The sequence below is a fragment of the Panthera leo genome, chromosome E1 (genome assembly GCF_018350215.1).
Source record: "Panthera leo isolate Ple1 chromosome E1, P.leo_Ple1_pat1.1, whole genome shotgun sequence".
Classification (NCBI taxonomy): Eukaryota; Metazoa; Chordata; class Mammalia; order Carnivora; family Felidae; genus Panthera; species Panthera leo.
Genome location: NC_056692.1, coordinates 42,570,876 through 42,595,367, shown reverse-complemented (window position 1 = coordinate 42,595,367; position 24,492 = coordinate 42,570,876). Strand labels below are relative to the sequence as shown.

At 50.1% G+C, this 24,492-nt stretch overlaps 1 protein-coding gene across 3 annotated transcripts; it reads left to right on the top strand.

Annotated features, from left to right (window-relative positions):
* Positions 1-3,211: 3,211 nt before the first annotated feature.
* KIF18B (kinesin family member 18B) lies at positions 3,212-24,332 on the top strand. Of its 3 annotated transcripts, none has more exons than XM_042916627.1 (16): positions 3,212-3,313; positions 12,944-13,270; positions 13,911-14,068; positions 14,368-14,472; positions 14,664-14,774; positions 14,825-15,052; positions 15,194-15,370; positions 16,300-16,374; positions 16,514-16,614; positions 17,096-17,273; positions 17,633-17,760; positions 20,338-20,537; positions 20,759-21,287; positions 22,221-22,310; positions 22,819-22,922; positions 24,041-24,332. In XM_042916627.1, the coding sequence occupies exons 2-16, from the start codon at positions 12,952-12,954 to the stop codon at positions 24,043-24,045; spliced, it is 2,508 nt and encodes an 835-aa protein (XP_042772561.1). In that variant the 5' UTR covers positions 3,212-3,313; positions 12,944-12,951; the 3' UTR covers positions 24,046-24,332. The 3 variants fall into 3 exon arrangements, with proteins under 3 accessions (XP_042772561.1, XP_042772559.1, XP_042772558.1); XM_042916625.1 differs by lacking the exon at positions 24,041-24,332 and adding an exon at positions 23,148-24,009 and having other exon boundaries at positions 14,855-15,052; XM_042916624.1 differs by lacking the exon at positions 24,041-24,332 and adding an exon at positions 23,148-24,009.
* Positions 24,333-24,492: the final 160 nt, after the last annotated feature.

Here is a 24,492-nt window from a genome sequence, read left to right as displayed (position 1 = left end):
TTATTGAGTACCCGTGATGTGACAGGCCTGGTAGCAAAGGCAGGAGATGGAATGTGAAACTAACTATCCAATGGGTGATCACATCTCCTACCTCCTGGAGAAGGCAGAAGTCAAGAGGGTGACTCTACCAACCTCTACCATAAAATCCACAAACTTCCCTGCATCTGGGCCCCTCCTCTCTTACTTCTTTTTGCCTCCATGGAAGAGCTGTCCCTCCTTCCAGGGCCCAACCTGTCACTGTGTTCTGTATCCAAGGCCCTCCCACCAGCGTACCAAATCTGTCCTTGTTTGTCCAAGACTGTTCTGGTTTTCAAACTGGAAGTTCTATATCCTGTTAAACCCCTCAGTCCCAGGTGGGCTAACTGGAGTGGTTGATCAGTGTATCCTCCATGTTTGCTGGGGACCTCACCTAATTGATAATCAACACCTCTCTTTACTCTTTAGCGGCTCACTCTGTATCAGCTCCTTCCCATCATCCTTCAAAGCTCGCCTACCTTTAAAAAATCCTCCCTTGACCCCGCATCTCCCTCCAGCCTCTACCTCCTTTCTCTGCTCCCCTTGACAACCAGAGGACCTAAAAGAGTAGTTACAACTTTCTCACCTCCCACTGTGGTCTGGCTGCTGCCACTCCTCTGAAACGGCTCCCACCAAGGCCAAGTGTGAACCCCTTGCTGATAAACCGAGTGGACACTTTTTCAGTCTTCATTGTGCTTGACTTCTGTGCTAGGCTAGACTTCAAGGTCTGGATTTTTTTTTTTTAATGTGTATTTATTTTTGAGAGACAGGGAGGGATAGAGAGAGAGGGAGACACAAAATCTGAAGCAGGCTCCAAGCTGTCAGCACAGAGCCCAACATGGGGCTCAAACTCATGGATGCGAGCTTGTGACCGGAGCTGAAATTGGAAGCTTAACTGACTGAGCCACCCAGGTGCCCCTCTGGCTGGGGTTTAAGGATGGCAAGAGTGAGGTCCTGAACTTGGTTCACAGACCTTTGAAGATTGATCTATATCTGGAGCAGCTAATGCCACACGCAGGTTCAAGGAGGTGTAGTGATAAGTATTCGGGGAGGATGTGCCTCCCCTCAGGCTCCTTTGAGCACCTAGGCTTGGTGATCTTGTCAGTTGCAGATCGTGAGAGAGCCACACACACACCTCACCAGAGCTGAGATCCTGTTGCCTTTCACAACATATTGGCCATATCAGCCCAGAAACATCTGCCGCCACACAAGGCAACATTCTTCACCTAACCCTCACATCTGAGTTCTAGACCTCGAGATACCAGTTAGGCCAATGCCAGGCTAATCTCCCTTTATCAGCATCTGCAGTGTTGGGTCCAGGGGATTTCCATTTGTGTCCACTAAGGTGGGCCTGGCCAGGCCCCACCAAAGCTTCTCAGCATCATGGGCTCCGATGACTCTCTTACCAGCAAAATTCTTTTCCCTTGGATTCTGAGATCCAAGGAACAGTTCCTTTGGCTTCAACTTGCATGCCACCTCCCCCCAACCCTCTTTTTCATTCTCTTTATAGCCCATATATCACATCATTTTTAGTACTAGCTTAATTGTCTATTTTCTCTCATGGGCTGCAACCTCCATGAAGATAGGAGATGGTGTTTATCACTCACCACCCCACCCTCTGGGCCCACCAATAAATACTTCGTGGACGAATGAATGCAAGAATACCTATTATCATCTCATCGGATGTTGGCAATGTGCCACACTTACATTATTTCTAATCTTTGTAAGTAACAAGCGAGGTGTCCCCTGTCCCATTGCCCACAGCCAGGACAGCCTCTGCTCCCTGTCTTACCTCACCTTCTCCAGTTAACTGTCCAAACCAGAATTGGACCAAGGCAAGACCAGGCTGACAAGGACACAAGAGGAATCTGTTTCCCTGGTGGTTCCTGGGGATCCCAAACCTCTGTTAAAATGCACATCTCTGTGAGAGGGGATGGGACCCCTAAGCTGGAAGCCATGCTTTAGGAGTTGTATTTCTCCTGGGTAGTGCAGATGGCAAGAATACCCTGGTTTTCTTGTAGCTTTACAGTGACAGCACTTTGTATCGTTTTCTCATGTTACTCTCGCCAAAACAGCAATGCTATCCCATTGTAGAACAGGCAATGGAGGTCCAGGTAGGTGATTGAAGAGTTTGGGTCAAATAAACCAGGTGTTAAATAGTGACTCTACTATCTTGATGTCAGGCCCACTGAGGGAATTTTGCCTCCTGCTCTCTTGGATGCCTCAGACCTTCTCATTGTCCCAGGGTGGGGACAGATCGGGTTAATGAAACTGGTCAGCGATTGGCTCCAGGCAGGCATCACCTGTTTCATCCTCATCAGATTCATACAAAGCTGTCCCCTTACACATGCTAGGGGTTTGGGAGGCTTTCACATCCATGCTGTGTTAGGTGAGTAGGAAGGACAGGGTATTTACCCCATTTTATAGACGAGGAAACGGACATTCAGAGAGCAGCAATGACTTCCAAAGTCTCAGCACTAATTGGTGATTCAGTCACTAGTGATTGGAATCGGGCTTCCTGATTTCAGTGCAGGGCTCTCTCTCTCTCTCTCTCTGACCTCCACAACCTCCAGTATTGAGGAGCAGCATGAGGCTGGCCCACCAGAAGCCAAGCAGCTGGCGATTATGAAGGATGGAGACAGTGCTGCCCAGCGGTGCCCTAAGGGGCCGAGCCTCGTATTCAACAACCAGTCCATGCTATTCCTGACGCTGTCAGAGTCAAAAGGGTGGAATTGCCATTCTCTGTCTCCACCGGCTTTTCCGTATCAAGGCTGTTCTCGAAGTTCATTCTTGGGATGGTCGCGGAGTGAGAAGAGACCCTGGAGAGTGGCTAAAAAGTCCCTCTTGGATCGGTAGATGCCATCGTAGCCCACAGAAAAAGGTTTGAAAACGTGCTTGATATCTGGTTGTTGCACGTGGTGATGAACCCAGTCCCAGGGACGGCAGCGTAGGCCGCGGTTCCCCGGTACCCCAGCTCCACACAGGTTTCGCCCGGTCTGGTGCGGCCATAGTCGGAGACGCTGCCTCAAAACCAGCAGGCAGTAAGGGGAAGTGCGCAAGCGCACAGTTGACACTTCAGTGCTGTACTTTGTTACTTAGGAAACAGCCAATCAACGATCCGGACGGTGACCAATGGGAAGCGCGGATGAGCCGACCCGGCTAATTTGAACGCGCGGCGCGGGGCGAAGGTTGGCGCGGGTGGCGAGCGTGTGGGGTGAGCTCTCCGGTGGTCCGGGGCTCACGGCTGCGGCGGACCCGGCTGTGAGCGGAGACACCAGCGACGGGGAGCCGAGGAAGGGTAAGCTCTGGCCCACGGCGGAGTCGGCCCCGCGGGCTCCAGCGCTCAGGCGGACCCATCCGCTCAGGGCGGAAGCAGCTTTTGCGCCAGACCCAAAGGTGCAGCGTGGAGACCCAGCAGGTTCTGGGTGGCTCCCTCCGAACGGGACGGGGCGCGGTGGGGGGAGCAGGGTGCTTCCTTCCACAACTGCGTGGAGATCGGGATCCCTCTGCTCATTTGTACAGGACCTGGACGGGGTCGACACAGCAGCACGGGTCCCGGCCCTCTGTGCATCCGCTCTGTGAAAGGTCCTCCTGCTCACTAAATCTGGAGACCTGGGACCCTTGCACGTCTGTGTGGAGTAGCTAAGACCCTCTCCGCACATCTATACGGAAGAACTGATTGCAGAGCTGTGCCAGCGGCCGTAAATTTGTTACTGGGGCAGTCAGTAAATATTTGATTGAGTAAAGGAAGGAATAAAATATCTGTATGACAGAAAACCATGCCTTCCGCCACTGCTCCTAGGATGCCCCTCCTCTTAGCTTTGGCACTTTTGACCCCTTAAGATAAAACAGGACAACAGAATACATGTGTAGAAAAAATTTTTAAAGGAGTTAGCAGAAATTAATGAAATAGAATTTTACTATGTAATAGAGAAGATTAACTTAACCAAAGCTGTATCTTGCAAAGACTAGTAAAAAGGCCAAACCTCTGTCAATATTGATTAAGATATAAGGAAAAGAAATAGAAAAATGATGTTGGGGGTGGGGGGGCGACTGGCTGGCTCAGTCAGAAGAGCATGCGACTCTTGATCTCTGGGTGGTGAGTTCGAGCCCCACGTTGGGTGTAGAAATTACTTACATAAATAAAACTTAAAAAATAAAGAAAAATGATCTTAGGAATGAAAACAGGAGCATAACTTCAGTTACTGAGACATTAAAGAGAGAGACTTCAATGGAACACCCTTTTAACAATGCTTTTGGACAATTTTCTAGGAAAAAAAAACAACTTAGCAAAACTGACTCAAGAAGTTATGGGAAAATTTTTTTTAATGTTTTATTTTTAATTTTTTTTTTTTAAATTTTTTTAATGTTTATTTATTTTTGACAGAGAGAGAGAGAGAGAGACAGAGCGTGAGCGGGGGGAGGGGCAGAGAGAGAGGGAGACACAGAATCCAAAGCAGGCTCCAGGCTCTGAACTGTCAGCACAGAGCCCGACACGGGGCTCGAACTCACGGACTGCGAGATCATGACCCGAGCTGAAGTCGGACACTCAACCGACTGAGCCACCCAGGCACCCCTAATTTTTGAGAGAGAGTGAGAGAGAGACAATGCAAGTGGGGGAAGGGCACACACACACACACACACAGAATCTGAAGCAGGCTCCAGGCTCCAAGCTGTCAGCACAGAGCCCTATTTGGGGCTCAAACTCATGGACTGCAAGGTGATGACCTGAGCTGAAGTCAGACGCTTAACTGACTGAGCCACACAGGCACTCCTTTAAAATTTTTTTTTTAATGTTTTATTTTTATTTTTCAAGAAATTATGGAAATTTTTAACACACTTAGGTCCATTGAGGAATTAGTTTCAAATCTACCCATTAAGAAAAAAGAAAAACCCACCAAATTCCACCAGAAATTTATGAGCAATTAGAAGAAAAATTCTAATCTACAAACTCCCCTTAAAAAAAGGGAAAACATTTCCAGTCTATTTTGTGATACCAGAAATGAGACAAAATTACCAATCTTTTTTGTAAATGTAGTTGTTAAAATCTCAAAGAAAATATTAGCCATCAGAAGTCAGAAATGTATATTAAAAAAATACATCATGGGGCGCCTGGGTGGCTCAGTCGGTTAAACGTCCAACTTCGACTCAGGTCACGATCTCGCGGTCCGTGAGTTCGAGCCCCGCGTCGGGCTCTGGGCTGATGGCTCGAGCCTGGAGCCTGCTTCGGATTCTGTGTCTCCCTCTTTCTCTGCCCCTCCCCCGTTCATGCTCTGTCTCTCTCTGTCTCAAAAATAAATAAACGTTAAAAAAATAAAATAAAATAAAAAAAATACATCATGACCAAATGGGGTTTATCCCAGGAATATGAAAGTGGTTTAACATTAGAAAATCTAATACAATTTACACATTTACAGATTAAAACAGAAAACATATCCCATTAGGCACAGAAATAGAATTCAATAAAATTCAATACCCATCCTTGATTTTTTTTTTAATTTGGTAAAATAGAGGTAAATTTCCTTAAACCAACCAAAGGTGAAATAATAGGGGCATCCCCTATACAGTTAGGAAAAAGATAAGATTGTTCGTCGTTGCCTCCATTCAAGATTGTACCGGAGGTCATAGCCAAACTACAAGACAAGAGAAAGGAATACAATTAAGAAAGAAATAAACACAGTTCATCAGTTACAGCCTTAGGATTGTCTATTTAAAAACCAAAATAGGGGCGCCTGGGTGGCTCAGTCGGTTAAGCGTCCGACTTCGGCTCAGGTCACGATCTCGCGGTATGTGAGTTCGAGCCCCGACGTCGGGCTCTGTGCTGACTGCTCAGAGCCTGGAGCCTGTTTCAGATTCTGTGTCTCCCTCTCTCTCTGACCCTCCCCCGTTCATGCTCTGTCTCTCTCTGTCTCAAAAATAAATAAACGTTTAAACCAAAATAAAACAGCTCCTTCCTCTGACCTCTGATCGACTACCGATAGAAAGAACCAGTGGTCTTTGGATGTTGCCCTGTGGGTACCAAAGTAAGGGGAGATGGAAATTGCAAAAGCCCAGCTACAGAACAGAATAGTCTAGGATGAAACAGAATGCCTCTGGTGACAGTCAGAACAAGGTCAAATTCTGGCCTTACCACTTACCATTGATGTGACTAGTTCCTTCCGGAGTCTCAGTTTCCCTTGTAGAGTAGGATTATAACAATTGTATCAACAGCCACAGAATGAGATTGTTGTGACAGTTAATGACACCATTTGAAAAGCAGTTAGCATAGTGCCTGATACATAGTTATGTGCTCAATAAATGTTAGCTATAATAGTAGTTATTCTTAAACTTTTGGATTCAGACCCTACTCTTCTCTGGCTCTTATCCATCCACTGCATGCTGGACCTGGTGCCTACGTATCTGGACCTGATGCACAGACTGTATCAGAAGAGGGTCCTGCTCTCTTGAAGCTTGAGGACAAGAAACACACGTGTGATGAGCCCCCTGGGTGGCTCAGTTGGTCAAGCATCTGACTCTTGATTTCAGCTCAGGTCATGATCTCCGGTTTGTGAAATCGAGCCCACGTCAGGCTCCTGCTTGGGATTCTCTCTTTCCACCCCTCTCCCACTTATGCATGTGCGCTCTCTCACTCTCTCAAAATAAATAAGTTTTAAAAAAACAAAGAAAGAAAGAAAGAAAGAAAGAAAGGAAGGAAGGAAGGAAGGAAGGAAGGAAGAAAGAAAAAGAAAGAAAGAAAGAAAGAAAGAAAGAAAGAAAGAAAGAAAGAAAGAAAGAAAGATGTGAGAGATGTAAGGGAGTGATGAGGGGGATTACAGCAACCCCTATGAAAATAGAATGTCCAAGGGCTAGGCACCTTCGCTGCCTTCCCAGCTCCCGATGTCTGCAGGCAGATCCCCTCAAGTCCTCAGAAATTCTCCAGGGGCTTCTAAGGAGTTTGTTCTTTTTTGGCCTGTCCCTATGAGGGTGGGCGAGGAGCCTACCCTGAAAACAACTGAATCTTGGCTTCCCAGCCCCAGCTCGGCAGTGAACTAGCCTCTGGGTTTTAATGAGCTGCCCTGGGTTAGAAACAGGACGTGACTGTGGCTGGCTCAGAACCCTGAAGATCTTATTAAAGAATCATCTCCCTTGTACTTTGGGCTGAAATGCTCTTTCCAACCGAGGATCAAAGCAAACTTGACAAACGTTCTCTCATTAATCTCCCCATCCCCCTGGGGTGGGAGCAGATCAGTAGCTGTTCTCTCTGGCTCTCGAAGGGGGAAGCTGATGCGACGTTGACGACATTGACGTGGTATGGCCGGAAAGACCTCCCCACCAGTCAGATGCAGAGCGGAGACCAGGACCCAGACGTCCTAGCTGCAGCCATGCCAAGTGTCACCATACCCCCTAGCCTGTGCCCCCAGCACAGTCTCAGGAAGAAGGAAAACATCTCATTAGGCAAACAGTCTGCCTCACTGGCCCTCAGGAGGCAGAGAGGAGAGAACTGTAAAGGTTATGTGCACTCTGTTGCCAGTGCCCTTTTTAATTTCCTGCTTAGAATGTTAGGCTGCTTTGTGGCTCCTCCTCAGCTAAAACCCTCCTGGTGGGGGGCTGGGACTGCCATTAAGGCAGCCAGTGTAGACCTAGATGGTAGGGCCAGGTACCCTCTGCCTTTACTTCCCTGGGTATAAAAGTAGGGCTCCCTGGGGGCAGGAATGCAAGGATGGGAGACAGGAACCCTCTCCGAGTGTTGAAAATTAGGTACAGTCCATATATCTGAAAGTGCTTGCAGAATACATAATGCTGGTTACATAAAAGGGATTATAATTATTATATAAACATATGGGACAATTACAACAATGTGATCATGAGAGCATAATATATAATATCATTATAAGGCAGTGTAGTCAGACTGCCTGGGCTGGAACCATGCTCCATCACTTACTAGCCTTGGGATCTTGGGCAAGTTGCTTAACCCTCTCTGTCTCAATTTTCTCACTGAAAAATGAGTATAATAATAGTATCTATCTTGTGGGATTGCAATGGAGATGAAAGGAGGTGGTATCCATAAGGTGCTTCAAACAGCCCCTGCATAGTGAGCATTTAGCTCTTATGTTTATTATGGCAGTCTGATTGCTGGGACAGGAAAAGAACTATACAGTGTAACAAGATTATTATTGGTTGATATCTTCCCCTTGTTTTGTGTGGGGAAGAAATTACAAAGTGTGGGGATAGGGACTGAGAGTTTCAAATCAGCTCAATTCTGCTTCATTCCCAAAGGAAAAACTGAGTAATTTACTGGAGTATTAGGGAGAAATCTCACTTTTCTTTCCTGTCAGTAGGACCTAGTCTTTCCTGGGAAAGCATTCATCTATTCATATCCCCCAGAAACAGCCCCTGTTCCTAAACCCTGTTAATATATCCCTAGAGGTAGGCTGAACTTTTCCAGGATATCCACGACTCCTGCATTCCAGAAATTCCATCTCTACCCTTGGTAGGCTGGCTTGAAGGAGAATGAAAAAAGCAGAGAGAGATGTGAGGTGAAATCAAGAGGGAATAGACAAATAAATGTTTGGAATTATTACCGGGTCAACATTAGGAAATCTGTCTATGCCATCCCCTGTATTAACAGATTAAAGAATGGGGCACCTGGCTGGCTCAGTCAGTGGAGCATGAGACTCTTGATCTGGGGGTTGTGAGTTCAAGCCCCATGTTGGGTGTAGAGCTACCAAAAAAAAAAAAAAAAAGAAAAAAAAAAGGAGAAACACTGTTATCATCCAGGCTGCACCAAAAAAAGCATTTGATAAAATGTAATGTCCATTCCTAATGGACAGTGGAGGGTAAGGAACTAAATATAGTAGAGCTAAAAATAGAAAGTAACTTTCATTTTTTGCAAACTATATCATCATTTAATTGAAAAACCTATGAGAATCAATGACAGTCTATTAGAGAAATCAGTAATGTGGCCAGATACAAGATCTGCATCCAGAAAGGAGTTGCTTTCCCATATTCTGGGAGAAAAAAATAGAGAATGCAATTTTATTTATTTTTTATTTTGATATATTTATTTTTAAAGATTTTATTTATTTATTTATTTATTTATTTATTTATTTATTTATTTATATTTTAAGTAGGCTCCACACCCAGCATGAAGCTCAAACTAACAACCCTGAGATCAAGAGTCTCATGCTCTACCGACTGAGTCAGCCAGGCACCCCAAAGATTTTATTTTTAAATAATCTCTACAACCCTAAGATCAAGAGTTGGATACTCCACCAACTGAGCCAGCCAATCGCCCCTGAAAATGCAATTTTAATTTTTTTTTTTAACGTTTATTTATTTTTGAGACAGAGAGAGACAGAGCATGAACGGGAGAGGGTCAGAGACAGAAAGGGAGACACAGAATCTGAAGCAGGCTCCAGGCTCCGAGCTGTCAGCACAGAGCCTGACGCGGGGCTTGAACTCACGAACCGCGAGATCATGACCTGAGCCGAAGTCAGACGCTTAACTGACTGAGCCACCCAGGCGCCCCTGAAAATGCAATTTTAAAAAGGGCCTAGGGGTGCCTGGGTGGTTCAGTCGGTAAAGCTTCCAACTTCAACTTTGGCTCAGGTCATGATCTCACAGTTCGTCAGTTCGAGTCCCGCCTTGGGCTCTGTCCTGACAGCTCAGAGCCTGGAGCCTACTTCATATTCTGTGTCTCCCTTTCTTTCTCTGCCCCTCCCCTGTTCATGTTCTGTCTCTCTTTCAATAAATAAATAAACATTAACAAAATTTAAAAATAAAAATAAATAAATAAAAAGGGCCTAATAAAGACTATATAATAACCAATAATAAGCCAATCAAGAAATAGACAAACTCATGTAAGGAAAACTGAAATTTTACTGAGGATTATAAAGTTGTGAACAATGAAAAGAGAGAAATATGTTCCTAGATGGGAAGACTTGATGTTATAAAGATGTCAATTGTCTTCATGTTAATTTATGAATTTTTTTTAATGTTTGTTTATTTTTGAGAAAGAAAAAGACAGTGCAGGTGGGGGAGGGGTAGAAAGAGAGGGAGACCCAGAATCCAAAGCAGGCTCCAGGCTCTGAGCTGTCAGCACAGAGCCTGACGCGGGGCTCGAATCCACGAACCGTGAGATCATGACCTGAGCCAAAGTCGGATGCTCAACTGACTGAGCCACACAGGCGCCCCTAATTCATAAATTCAAAGTAATCCCAATTAAAATCTTAGCAGGTGTTTTCATAAAACTCTGTAAGCTGATTCCAAAATCATCTGCAAGACAAGATGCCCAAGAATAGCCCAGAAAAGAACAAAGGTGATGTGTGTAATGGAACCACTGCGATTACAAGTTACTGCAGGAGGAACCTATCAGTAGAGGAGAATAGAGAGCCCAGAAATAAATTCATGTTCATATGAGAATATAGTTATGTTAAATGTGGCATTTCAAATTGGTAGAGAAAGAATGCACTATTGAATAAATGGTCTTGGTATAATTGCTTACCATTTGGAAAGAAAAGATATTTAGAGGGGCTCCTGGGTGGTTCAGTCAGTTAAGTGTCTGATTCTTGATGTTGGCTCCGGTTGTGATCTCACGATTTGTAAGATCAAGCCCCATGTTGGGCTCTTCACTGACAGTGTGGGGCCTCCTTGGGATTCTCTCTCTCCCTCTCTCTCTCTGCCCCTCTCCTGCTCATGCACATGCACATGCATGCTCTTTTTCTCTCAAAATAGACGAACATTGAAAGAAAGAAAGAAAAGGTATTTAGAAACCTCATTCACAAAAAAATTAATTCTGTCTGGATAAAGAGCTAAATGTAAGAAAAAGTATGAGACAGAAATATAAGAAAATTACCTCGGGGAAGGAATATCTTCTTAAATATGACATAAAACCATAAAAAAAAGAAGGTTGACACATTTAGCCATTTAACAATGGAAAACCTCAGGGGCGCCTAGGTGACTCAATTGGTTCAGTGTCCAACCCTTGATTTCAGCTTAGGTCATGATCTCGTGGTGGTGAGATCAAGCCCTGCATTGGGCTCCATGCTGGGCATGGAGCCTGCTTAAGATTCTCTTTTTCCCTCTCTCTCTGCCCTTTCTCCACTCATTCTCTCTCTCTCTCTCAAAAATAAATAAATAACTTAATTAATTAATTGATTAATTTTAAAAAATGGAAAACTTCTGGGGCGCCTGGGTGGCTCAGTCCATTAAGCATCTGACTTCGGCTCAGGTCATGATCTCACGGTTCCTGAGTTCAAGCCCCTCATCTAGTGAGCATGAGACCTGTTTCTGGTGAGCATGAACCCTGCTTCAGTGAGCCCCACTTCTCTCTCTCTCTCTCTCTTCCTCCCTCCCTCCCTCTCTGCCCCTCTTGGGATTCTCTCTCTCTCTCCCTTTCTCTCTACCCCTCCTCGCTCACTTGCACCCTCTCTCTCAAAAAACAAAAAAAAAACAAAAAAAAAAAAAGGAAAACTTCAGTGTGGCCAGGGTAGGATTTTTTTTTTTTTACCAATGATGCATGGTTGGTTTGATACCAACAGCAATATCAAAAAATTTACCACATCAACAAAATAAAGGAGAAAAAAACCCACATAAACATATCAGGAGATGCTGAAAGATCATTAGGTAAAATTCTAAACATTCCTGATAACAACTTGAAGTTAAAAAGAGTGAAGGAAATTCCTATTATGATAATTAACTATTTGTCCAAAACTAATTTCTAAATAGTGAATCACTAAAATGTTAGTTCCTTTAAGATCAAGAGCAAGACAAGGATGCCCGTTATCATCATTATTATTCAACATTGTTTTGTAAGTTCTAGGGAATGCAATAGATAAGAAATAAAATATTTGGCGTAACCATGGAGAAAAAAAGGTAAAAAAAAATTTTTTTTCTGATCTATAACTGTACTCAGAAAACTCGGTAAGTTCTAATAAAAACAATTGGAATTAGTAAGAGTTTAAGGGGAGTGGGTAGAAGGCAAATGTATAATTAACAATTGTGTTTCTTCCCCTAGCAATTACCACCTGGAAACGGACATGCAGGAAAGTTCTCCTTTCATAAGAGCAATTAAAGTACTTGGGAATTGTATTCCAAAGACAATTACAGAACCTATCTGAAGAGATGAAAACCTATAAAATCTTAACTGAGGGACATAAGAAATATCTGAATAAATAGAAAGGCAATAGCCATGTGCTTGCATGGAAAGTTTTAATGTAAAATAAATGTGTAAACAATACTATTCCAATTTGTAATCCCAATAGGGTTTGGGGGTTGTGTTCTGGGTTGGGGGTGGAATTGATAACGTTTTCCCAAAGTCAAGTAGAACAATAATGCATGGAAAATAGTTAAAAGATTTCTGAAGGGGCACCTGGATGGTGCAGTCGGTTAAGCAGCCGACTTTGGCTCAGGTCATGATCTCAGGGTCTGTGAGTTCGAGTTCCACATCGGGCTCTGTACTGGCAGCTCAGAGCCTGGAGCCTGCTTTGGATTCCGTGTCTCCCTGTCTCTCTGCCCCTCCCCTGCATTCTCTCTCTCTCTCAAAAATAAATGTTAAAAAAATTAAAGACATTTATGAAAAAGAAAGACTAATGGGGCAGGAGGGGCGGTTGGAAGGGGAGGTGGTTCTTGCCTTACTAGAAAAAAGCATACCGTAAAGGAATGAGATGGAAACTGTGGCACTGGCACGGGTGTAGACAGATTTGTGGAACATAGCAGCCCAGTCGTGGGCCTCTGAAAGCACTAAAGTCATTTGGATGGGTGGCATTTCAAGTGAGAAAGAGATATTTACTGATGGGTGCTGGCAATTCTTATTCTCTTGAGGTATCAGATGAAGATCAGTTGTTGGGGAGGGAGCGAGAGAAAGCCTTTGACCAGCAACAAGGCTGAGGGGGCGCCTCGACAGGCCGAAGGTCAGATTGGTCCTCATCTCCACTGTGTGCCTGCCCAGGTGTTGCCATGGTGATGGCGGTAGAGGACAGCAAGGTGCGCGTCGTGGTGCGGGTCCGGCCTCCCACCCCACGGGAGTTGGAGAGTCAGCGGCGGCCTGTCGTTCAGGTGGTGGATGAGCGGGTGCTGGTGTTTGACCCTGAGGAGCCCGATGGGGGCTTCCTTGGACTGAAGTGGGGCAGTACCCATGATGGCCCCAAGAAGAAGGGCAAAGACCTGACATTTGTCTTTGACCGGGTCTTTGGTGAGACGGCCACCCAACAGGACGTGTTCCAGCACACCACCCACAGCATTCTGGACAGCTTCCTCCAGGGCTACAACTGCTCAGGTGAGAATCTGGGCAGCGAGGAGGAAAAGCCCTGGTTGGTAGTGGCCTTGCCTCCCTGCTTCCTTCTAAGGGTTTCATCTGCCCTCTGACATGTGCCCACCTTCCCCTCCGCTGGGCACTTGCTGAGGAGGGTTCTGGCCCTTTCATTTCCTGTGGGTCCTCCATTCATTCTCCTTTGTGAAACACTCTACTGGGCTCTAGAAGCAGATCAGACAGACATGTTCCTTGTCCCCTTCATGCTTGCGTTCTAGAGGGGGGAAGACATTCATCACAAATCACCCCCACAAATGCATGATCACGAATGGAGGTTAGTAATGTGAGGGAAGGAACAGCAGGCCTGCAGCAGAGGAAGCTGCCTGAACTGGGGAAGGGAGAAGCTCTCACTCAGAGCAGAGACCCCTTTGCCCTGGAAGCCCCAAGCCCACAGGGGAGCTGGGCCATAGGCATGGAGAACTCAAAAGCCGCAGTGTGAACTCGGTGGGATGTGCGTGGGCAGTGGCAGTGGAGCTGTGCACAGGGAGGTGGAGGGAGGGGCTAGGGGAGAAGGGGAGGGCTGGCCTGGGTGGAAATGCGCAAGGGGGCCCCTAGGGAAGGCGGATCTGGCCCTGCCACCACCCTACCCCCACTCTGTCCCCCACAGTGTTTGCCTATGGGGCCACCGGGGCTGGGAAGACGCACACCATGCTGGGAAGAGAGGGAGACCCCGGCATCATGTACCTGACCACCATGGAACTGTACAGGCGGCTTGAGGCCCACCAGGAGGAGAAGCGATTCGAGGTGCTCATCAGCTACCAGGAGGTAGGGCTGTTCCTTCACAGGCCCTGGGCAGCCTCACCCCTCGTTCTCACAACCCCTAAAGGTGGGGAGAAGGGAGAGAGAGTGGGGAGAGAGGGTGGTAGGAAGTGGGCCGATGGGGGCTCGCTGAGAGCCCAGAGAGCATAGACGCAGCTCTGAGAGAGACTGCACTGGAATTAAACCTGTCCGTCCTGCTCTCGCCATTTAACACTATCCTGCAAAGTGCCACTCCTGGCATGGTGTTCTGTCATGCTGCCCCTGCCCGGCACCTCAGGCCTCTCTCTTGCTTCCTTTCTCCGCAGGTGTACAATGAGCAGATCCACGACCTCCTGGAGCCCAAGGGGCCCCTGGCCATCCGTGAGGACCCCGACAAGGGCGTGGTGGTGCAAGGACTTTCCTTCCACCAGGTGTGGGGTTGGGCTCGGGCGGCAGGAGCGGCCCCAGGGTTCTCTCACCAGGCAGTTTGGGGATCCCCTGGATCGTGGGGTGGTGGTGGGAGCCAGGAGGTGACATTGGTTCTGAAGAGCAGCTCTCCCTGTTGGGGGAGAAGCCCCGTTTGGGGAGACCGCAGCCCCCTTCCTGGGCATCTCCTCCGTAGCCAACCTCAGCTGAGCAGCTGCTGGACATGCTGACCAGGGGGAACCGCAACCGCACGCAGCACCCGACTGACGCCAATGCTACCTCCTCCCGCTCCCATGCCATCTTCCAGGTGAGAGGGGTCAGGGGTTGGAGCCTGAAGCTGGGGCTCCTGATACCCAGCACCCCCTCACCCCTGCCATCTGCCCCCAGATCTTCGTGAAGCAGCAGGACCGGGTTCCAGGTCTGACTCAGGCCCTTCAAGTGGCCAAAATGAGCCTGATTGACCTGGCTGGTTCGGAGCGGGCGTCTAGCACCCACGCGAAGGGGGAGCGGCTGCGGGAGGGTGCCAACATCAACCGTTCTCTGCTGGCCCTCATCAACGTCCTCAACGCCCTGGCCGACGCAAAGGTAAAACCGCACAGACCCGGGGTCCTTCTCAGGGTGGGGACTGGGGGCCTAAAGCCAAAGTTCCTTCCCTCCAGCCCTGGGTCTCAGCCTGGATCCGTCCAGTCCGGCTACCTCACCCCATGCCCCCTTCTGTCTCCCCAGGGCCGTAAGTCTCACGTGCCCTACCGGGACAGCAAACTGACCCGTCTGCTCAAGGACTCCATCGGGGGCAACTGTCGCACAGTGATGATCGCTACCGTCAGCCCCTCCAGTCTGGCCTACGAGGACACATACAACACCCTCAAGTATGCTGACCGGGCCAAAGAGATCAAACTCTCGGTGTGTGGCAGCCAGAAATGGCCAACCTGTTGTGGGGGGTGCAGGAGGAGGAAGGGGTGGGACCCACACAGCTCTCTCCGCTACCTGAGTATTCCCCCAAGGCAGAGGGAAGAAGTCCCCGAGGCTCAGTCTTCAGGGCGAGTCTGCTATAGAAGCCATGTAGTACCCATCCTTGGGAAGACTCCAGTTGCGGGAGAGGCAGGACAGTCTTGACTTGAAAAAAGACTTGAAAAAAATAATAAGGGATGCCTGGGTGGCTCAGTTGCCTGGGTGGCTTAGTTGGTTAAACGTCTGACTCTGGGTTTCAGCTCAGGTCATGATCTCACAGTTCGTGAGTTCGAGTCCCGCATCTGACTCTGTGCTGACAGCTCAGAACCTGGAGCCTACTTCCGATTCTGTGTCTCCCTCTCTCTCTGCCCCTCCTCCACTTGCGCTCTGTCTCTCTCCGTCTCAAAAATAAAAAACATTTCAAAAATTAGAAAAAAAAAAAAAAGGGAGACAACGGAAGGGGGTGGCCAAGTGCTGGCCAATGATCTTTTTCAGACTTGTTTTTAGCAGCAGGACAATATTTTCAGCCAAACAACATAAACAGTAACATGTAACACAGATAAAAGAGTTGTCCCTGCCTCCTCTGAGGAGCCCTGATTATCCTGGAGCTGTTGCTGGGAAGCCCCTGGCCTGGTGAGAGTGTATTGGTCAGGGAGTCAGGAGTCTTGGGTTCCAAAGCATCCTTCTGCCTCTTGCTGTGGTCCCAGGCAAATCGCTGCCCTTCCCTGATCTGTTTCCCCAGTCGGGAGGGTGATTCTTGAGAATGTGAGTAAAGCGCCTAGCATAGTGCCTGGTCATCGGAGGTGGTAGCTAAAAGCCGCTTTGAATGAACACGTGAAATCTCTCTTGTACCTTGCCCCCCTCTCTGCCCCGCATCTTAGCTGAAGAGTAATGTGATCAGCCTGGACTGTCACATCAGCCAGTATGCCACCATCTGCCAGCAGCTGCAGGCTGAGGTGAGGAGCCCTCCTGGGGAGTTTGGCCGGGAAGCAGGGCGCCAGAGGTGAGCAGTGGGGCGCCGCCAGGGCTCCGTGCCCACCCCTCAGCTCCTGTGCTCACCTGGGGCTCTGAGAGGCTGGGTTGCTCTGACTGCAGGTGGCTTCCCTGAGGGAGAAGCTCCAAATGTACGAGGCGGGAGCCCAGGCGCCACCGCAAGACCTCCCGAAATCCCCCAGATCCGGCCCTCCCCAGCAAGCGTGAGTCCTGCCTCCGTGCTTACCCTCTTTAGCTCAGCAGGGAAAACCCCCCTTCCCCAGCTTCTGTGCTGCCACCTGGGGTTGAGGGTTCCCAGCCAGTGCCCAGGACACTGATTGCCACCTCCAGTGCTCTCTCATTTGACACAGCGTATTCTAGACAGCCCTAATAGCACCTCTCAGTAAAATAAGAATAGAAGAAATGATCTGTGTCAGATGAGTTAGTGGCACCCCCCAGCCTGTATAAGGAGCATATACTATTTAAAAGAAGGTAAAATTAACAGACAAGCATCCTTGTTTCCTAAGCCAGGAAATCACCAACTCCCTCTCTCACCCTCTGCTACTGCCCACTTGTTACCCAGGCATCCATCCCTTATGGTTCTCTACCACCTGGTGCCACAGAGACCCCACCCCTCCCTGCTTTCCCCACCTGACCCTGTTTCCCGCCTCTCAAGTCCCCTCCTTTCCCCCTTATCCTTCCCAGCTGCCCTTCACCGTCCCATCTTCCCAGCCAGCCCTGCACCCCAGAGCTCCACCCAGGGTCTGCAGTCCTTCCAGAGGAGAGCCTGGGGCCAGAGGCCCCGGTGGGGAGGGTCATGGAAGGGAACTCTCCAGACCGGGAACCGCCCCCAGAGGACAAGGAAGACGACCCAGCCGAGGAGGTAGGACCTGGAGCTAGTGGAGGGTTGGAAGCAATGTCCCTCCTCAGCTCACAGTCTCTTCAGTTCTGGGCTCCCCACCTGGATGTCTTACGTGTTAGTCATTAAGGGGCTTTCAGATCCTGTGCAGGAAGGGGCGTCCCTGTCAGAGCCTATGTCTGGAAGTGACAACCATGCATGTTACCAGAAGGGGAGCAGGGAGAGAGGAGGAGTCTGGGATGGAGAAAGGATCAAATGGGACCCGGTCAGCCCAAGATCCCCTCTTTCATCCCCCCTTGGAAGAGGGAAGGATTTTAAGATCTGCTTATGTGGGGGAGGGTGGCCATCCTGGCCCCTCTACCTGTGACTCCTCTCCTCCTTAGGTTCCAATCCAGGTACCAGAGCAGACCCTCAGACACCCACTGCCAAGGTCCCCGGGCCTGACCCTGCAGCCCAAGCCAGACACGGGCTGCCTCTCACCACAGAACTTGGGCAGGGACTGTTCTAAGCAGTAGGTGTCTTCTCATTCTTCTCCGGGGTCCAGGGTGGCAGGCGATGGGTTCCGACCTTCGGGGGTGGGGGGGGGAGCCGGTGTTCGGCACGTCGCCAGTGCTCTGGTTCTGCTCTAGTTGAGAGTCGAGTCTTTTTCCCTCAATGTTGTCCCTGATCTGCTTTCAACGACTTAAGATTATCACCTACTCTGTGTACTTACCCGTCATCTCTATTCTTCCACATAACTGGTGAGCAAAACACCAAATTCCATCCAGAATTTGGCTGGCAAGCACCAAGTTAGGGCAGGGCTGCCTGGCTAGTGCTGTGCTTCCCAGTCTGGGGGCTGAGCTGCCCGTCTGTCCTCTGCAAGGAGGAACCAAGCAGCCAAGAGAAGTTGGGTGGCGGGCTGAGAAAGGGACAGCCGTCCCGAGTCAGGCGTTTATCAAGTGTCTTCATCAACAGATTGTGGCTATTTCTTCTCAGAAGTAAATACAGACCACCACCCAGAGCCAGAGAGAAATGGATTCTGGACCCTTCTTTCTGTGCTTAATAGAGAGGTGCTGCTAGTATGTTTTTCCTTGGCCCCTAGACCATAAATCCCCTGCCACTTAGCTTTGCTGCTGCCAACCCCACTCCTGCCTCCCCAGCACGCTTCACGCTAGGCAGTATATTTAAAGCTTCCGGACAGAAGGGCCTGTTTAATTTTATTTCTTGTTGGGGAGTGTCTGTTCCCTACTCAGCAAAAATGCTGCAGCCTGAATAATCAGCGGCTCATTATCTATCTCCTGCTGCTGACTCCCCGGGGCCCTGGAGTGGCCAGGATGCACTGGCAGGATGTCCCCTTGGCCCCCAGGGCTCCCACTGATGAGTCAGGGTCCCTTCCCTGTTCTGGCGTCCCCCGCTATGAAGAGGGAGAACTCCAGGGCTCTCCTTTCTGCTTTGCCTCTGGTTTTGTGATCCCCGACAAGGTGCTTCACTCTTAGCTATGATTTGGGGAACATAGGCTTTATTCTCCTTTCTTCTTAGGGCTAATAACAGACACTAATAAAATGTGACAGAAGACCCCATGTATCAGGGGCTACAGAACATGCTAGATCCTCTCCATACTTGGAAACACCCTAACAACCAGATAATAGAAAATCATTTCTCTTTGGCTTTAGACTTTAGAATCTTAGACCACCAGGGCACTGAGTGGATCTTAGATTTTCCAGTTCAGTGGTTTTTCAGGATGTTTTTTAGCTACAAAGTCCTTTCTTCAAATGAAATCTTATGCTGAAGTTTAATATGTAGAACAGATAAAGCAGAGCTCCATTTTAAATGTCCTCCGATGGGTTTCGTGAAACCTAATTTGGAAACCCGTGGTATAGGCCAGCTCCCCACTTGCCAGATGGGGTACCAGGGCCACACGGCCAGAGGGACAGGGTGAGACCAGGGTCACCTGACATCCAAGCCCATGCTTTTCTCCCTAGACACTCACTTTTCTCAGTGGTCTAATCTTATAATGTGTGGCTCAGGCAGATGTAGAATGAGTTTCTGCTGTGTCCTTTTTAATTTATATCCGGCCTTCTTTCAAAAAGGCCTGGTGGCTGCTTTATCAAATGAGTTTGGATTCCCCAAGCAGACAGTGAAGGCAGAGGAGGGGGCTCAGGGATGGCCGGGCAGGTAGAGCTACCTGAGGATAAATTATTGGCCAGGAGTAATCCCCACCGAGATAACTGTGTCCATTCTTTCATCAGAGGCGTGCCTCACAGGAAGGAAATTTGCCTTATTAGAATCTAAATGTACAATATCAATAATCGCATTACCCTCATAATTCCCTTTAAATAGCCCCTCAGTGCATGCGAAGTGTGCATTGATCCACACCAGCTCTTTCAGGATCCCCACCATTAAGTGGACTGAATGCGTTTTCGAGGGTCTTCTCAGAACCGAGACGAACACAGCATATCTAATCTCATCTCCTCTTGTCCTGACAAGCTAGAGGTTTTTATTTTACCGGTCACAGTTAACTTTACAGTGCTTAGTCCTCTTTAAATACTTTATATACCAAATAATTCATTTCATCTTCCCAACCACCCTAAGAGGTGGGTGTATTTGTTATCCCCGTTTTAAGGATGTGGACACTGAGGTTAAGTAGTGCCTCCAAGATCACACAGCAGCGAGTGTGGGAGCCTAGATCTGAGCTGGCAGGCTGACCTGAGCCTAGCTCTCACTGCTGCTACCTTACATTGCCCCTTGGGTGGATGAACTTACTCAAGGTCAAGTGCTAGTAAGCGGCAGAGCTGAGAGGAAACTCGGACCTTCTGGTCCAAGGCCATTTAGTGCCCTTTCCCTACCTCCCAGGTCATTGTCTTTGTCAGGGCGCATATTTAGGGGTGAAGCCTCCCTCCTGCCTTGCTTGTGACCATCTCCACCAGCCTTGGTCTCCAGCAAGGGGGTAGCGGGGCAAGAGCCACAGCTGGGAGGGCGGGGAGGCCGGCGCGCCAGTGTGGGGGGCAAGGCAGGAGGGAGCCAGGGGACCCGCCCTCGTGTGCCCCTCACCGCCGGAGCAGTGGGGCCAGGTCTGAGGAGGGGCGGGATCCCCTCCCCTCCCTTCCAGGTTGGCCCTGAAGGTGCTGTGCCTGGCACAGCGACAGTACTCCCTGCTCCAAGCAGCCAACCTGCTGACCCCCGACATGATCACAGAGTTCGAGACCCTACAGCAGCTGGTACAAGAGGAAAAAGCTGAGCCCAGAGCCGAGGCCTCAGGCACACCCGGCCCAGCCAGGGGGGCACCTCTGGAGCTGCGTTTAGAGTCAGGTGAGTCTTGCCCCTGCTCTGCCTCTGTCAATGCCCTCTCCAAGACCCAGCTTGTGCTGAGGGGTGGCTGGGCCCTCAGCTGCTGGGTCATGCAGCGGTGGACAGGAGTCCCAGCAGACCTGTGGAGTTAGGGGCTCCTGTGTCTCCCCCAATTCTACAAATTCTCCTTCCTTCTGGATGGTCCCTGATCTCCCCTTAACACCTGCCTTCTCTGTGTTCAGAGTCTCCAGGATACTCTGGCCCCGTGACCCGGACCATGGCAAGGCGACTGAGTGGCCTCATGCACACTCTGGGGGTCCTACCAGGGCCTGACCGCACCCCAGCCCAGGTAGCCCGGCGGCCCACAGAGAAGAAGAGGAGGAGGAGACCGAGCCCCTCAGAGCCAGACAGCCCCCCAGCCCCGAAGCTGGGGACCAAACGCCAGCGCCAGTCCTTCCTGCCCTGCCTGAGGAGGGGGTCCCTGCCTGAGGCTCAGCCTTCACTCGGGCCCACCACCCCCAGAGGGGGAAAGACCTCCTCCTCCTGCCACTCCCCTCGCATCTGCCCAGCCACAGTCATCAAAAGCCGGGTGCCCCTGGGCCCTTCTGCCATGCAGAACTGCTCTACTCCTCTGGCCCTGCCCCCTCGGGACCTCAACGCCACCTTTGACCTCTCAGAGGAGCCCCCCTCAAAACTGGGTTTCCTTGAATGCACTGGCTGGGAGAATGTTCCCCAGGAGCCGAGCAGGCTGGATCAGCCCTTCATCCCCAGGTGGGTCTCCCTTCCAGCCTCCCTCCCATCCTTCCAGGCCAAGGATGGGGAGTTGGCGAGGGAACAGAGGTGCTGCAAAGAGTAGAAGCCAGCCTGACTCTCAGAGCCGGACATTTGCTGTCTTTCCCCCTTTGGTCTGAGCAGTGTCGCTCCCCAGGCCCGGGACTGCTGCTCCTTCCTGGCTTGTCTGTCCATACTTCAAAGCCGCCGGCTCTGTGCTGGTTTGTGGCATGCCCACAAGGAGCTAACGGGACCCCCTCTCAGGGACGGCCAGCAGGGAGCAGGAATAAGGAGGCGGCCTAGCCCTCTCTGTGCCTCTGCATCACTGGTACTCTCTGGCTCAGTCTCAGTCCCAAGTCCCGCTGATAAATATGTGCTCCTGCCATTTCCACCCCGGATTCTACCCTCCAGCCCAGCATTTGGAACTGGGAAGGGGATCCTCAGAAAATTTTACTCAGCCATTTTTCAGTGAGACGATGAAGCTCTCAACTTCACCTTCCACCCACAGGAAAGGGGAAGGATGACCAGCTTGGGACAGTCCAAAGCCAAGAACAAATGGCAGACTGACCTTGTACTTGTGAGGCCAAGGGCGGTGGGCTGCCCACACCCCCTGCCCGTCCTACAGCCTGCACCACCTCTCGGTAACAGACTCACAGCCAGGCAGGTGGAAGGGTCAAATTGTTTGAACTCCAGTTCCCTGCACGTGCCAGAAACTGACATCTGGATGTTCTCCCAGAACAGGCCTGTCACTCAACTGTCAGCCCAGGCCGAGTGAGGCAGGGAGAGGAATCCACCTCTAAGTAGGAAGAAACCTCAGAGGTCATCTTATCCAACCTCCCCACCCGCCGAGCTGGGGGCTGGAGGGAGGAGGCGCTGGCACCTTTTCCTGGTTCCCTCCTGACCTGCCTTCCTTTACCTCCCTCCCTCCCGCAGTGGACCTGTACCCCTGTTCACCATGAAAGGCCCCAAACCAACATCTTCCTTCCCTGGGAGCTCAGCCCGCAAGAAGAGGCGCGTTGCGAGGTGAGGCTGGGGGAGTACGTGGGGAGAGACGGAGCTTTCTCCGGGGCAGCGGATGCTGAGCCAGCTACGGGGCTCCGCTGTGTCTCTGGACCCCTTGGAGCCAAGTAGCAGGGGTCCTGTGAGCAGGGCCAGCATCGGATTCTCTTACTGAATGAGGTTCCCTTGACCCTTGCTAGTACAGGATTATACCAGAAGGGAAGGGTATCTCCCTTCTTTAGTGAAACGCTACAGGCTCCTCTCCATGAGGGAGACGGTCAGTGTTCACTGGTTAATCTGGGGACCAGATCACCCACCCCTCACCTCTACTTCCCTGCCACACCCCACGAAGCTCTCCTTCCCACTGCCTCTTCCTGCCTTCAGATCTGGCCTTAGAAGCTCGAGCTGGTGCTTGGCCTCCCCCTGCTCTCAAGGCTTAGTGTCTAGCTCTACGCCTCCACCCCTACCCTGTAGTCCCAAGGTGTGGCTGTGACCTTCCTAACTTCCTTCCTTCCTTCCCTCCCTCCCTCAGTTCCTCAGTCTCCCGCTCCCTGGGAGTGGCCCGTGGCCGCAGCCGCATCGCCCGCCTCCCCAGCAGCACCTTGAAGAGGCCAGCTGGGCCCCTCACAATCCCAGGTGACTGGCACTGGGGACAGGGATGGTCTGGGCCACAATGGGAGATGCAGACAGGAAGTAGGAGGGGACAGGAGGGCCAAGACCCAGGAGAAAGGAAGGCCTGGGGTATTTCCCAGCGTTTTAGGGACCCTGATGAGAGAAGTGGGAGAAGAGTGGGGGTGGGGAGCAGTGGGACAGAACCTGACTTTCTTCCTCCCTGCCTGTCCCCATCCAACTGGCCTGTAGAACCCCCCTCCAGTCCCCGCTGCCCTGGCAACCAGAGGAGCCAGCAGGAACTGATGGGGATTGGGGGAGCCCTGTCATCTGGGAGCTCTATCACCAAGGTGTCCTGACCCACCAGCTCCTCGTGGTCCCGGGAACCGCCTGTGCCAGGAGCCCTGACCTGCCTTCCTCACCTCGGAGCAATTAAGGGCAACACCCTCTTCCTTTATTAACACTCCTCACCAGCCATTCATTTTGCTACCTGCCCTCTTTATCAATCTCTTGTTATACTCAGTTTCTCAGCCTGTATATATTCATCTTGAGTGTCAACATGTTGCTATTTTAAAGGTGCAACCACCTTACCTCCCCTAGTTCATAACACTCTCCACGCGAGCAGGTGGCCTTGGGGGACTTTGCTCCTCCCCTCCCATCTAACAGAGGGCTCTGTGCAGTCATGGCCGCTGTGCAATGAAGAAGGGGCGAGGATGGGATGGGATGGGATTGGGCGCGGTAGGGGCTCCCAGCCTGACTCTCCCTGGTGTGTGAGAGAGGGAGGCACCGTCAGCCTCATCCCTGCAGCCCAGAGCAGGAGCCCCAGCCCCGGGCTGCCATCCTAGTGATGATGTGGATGATAGTGGTGTTTGGATTTCCAAATGAAGATAGCTTTATCATTTCTTACTCTACTGCAAACAGGATGCACACTCAGTGTAAAAAGAAGCGTACAGAAGAGAGGGAAATTCAGCCTTAATGCTACCACCTAGATGTAAGAGCTGTTAATACTCGCGTTTATATCCTCTGATCCTTTATTTCTGCATATATACATATATATGTACATGTAGATATAGATATATTTTTTTATTATGATTAATAAACCATCTCCATTCTTGGTGTGTGTTTCTTTCCATATACCTGCACAGGATAGCAACCTTCCCCAGAAGATTCTGAGTATAGAAAGCGTTCCCCACTGCCTCCTTCGGCAGCCTGAGGTCTGGGCCTAAGGGTGAGCTCTGCTGCTTACTCCGTGGCCCCATCCCCCACCAAGGGCCTCTGCTCCTGAGTGAGTGAAGAAAGCATCCCACGTACAGGCCTGCACCATCCTTCTGCGGCCTTGGGCAGAGGTTGCTAAGAGTCCTGCTGTCGGGGAGCATGTGTAGCGGCCCCAGGTCTCAGGTGAGGCTCAAGGCTCAAGGCTAAGCCCCGACCGCTTGAACCCAGTACAATCTTCCTCCAGCTCCAAAAGCCCCACTCTCAACCCTATTCGTGGCTTTCCTTTCCACTCATTTGGGTTGTGATGGTTCAACACAGGTTCACCTCTGTCTCTCCAGGAAGACGTGGCTGGCTGAATGAATTAATAGTGTAAATAAAATTA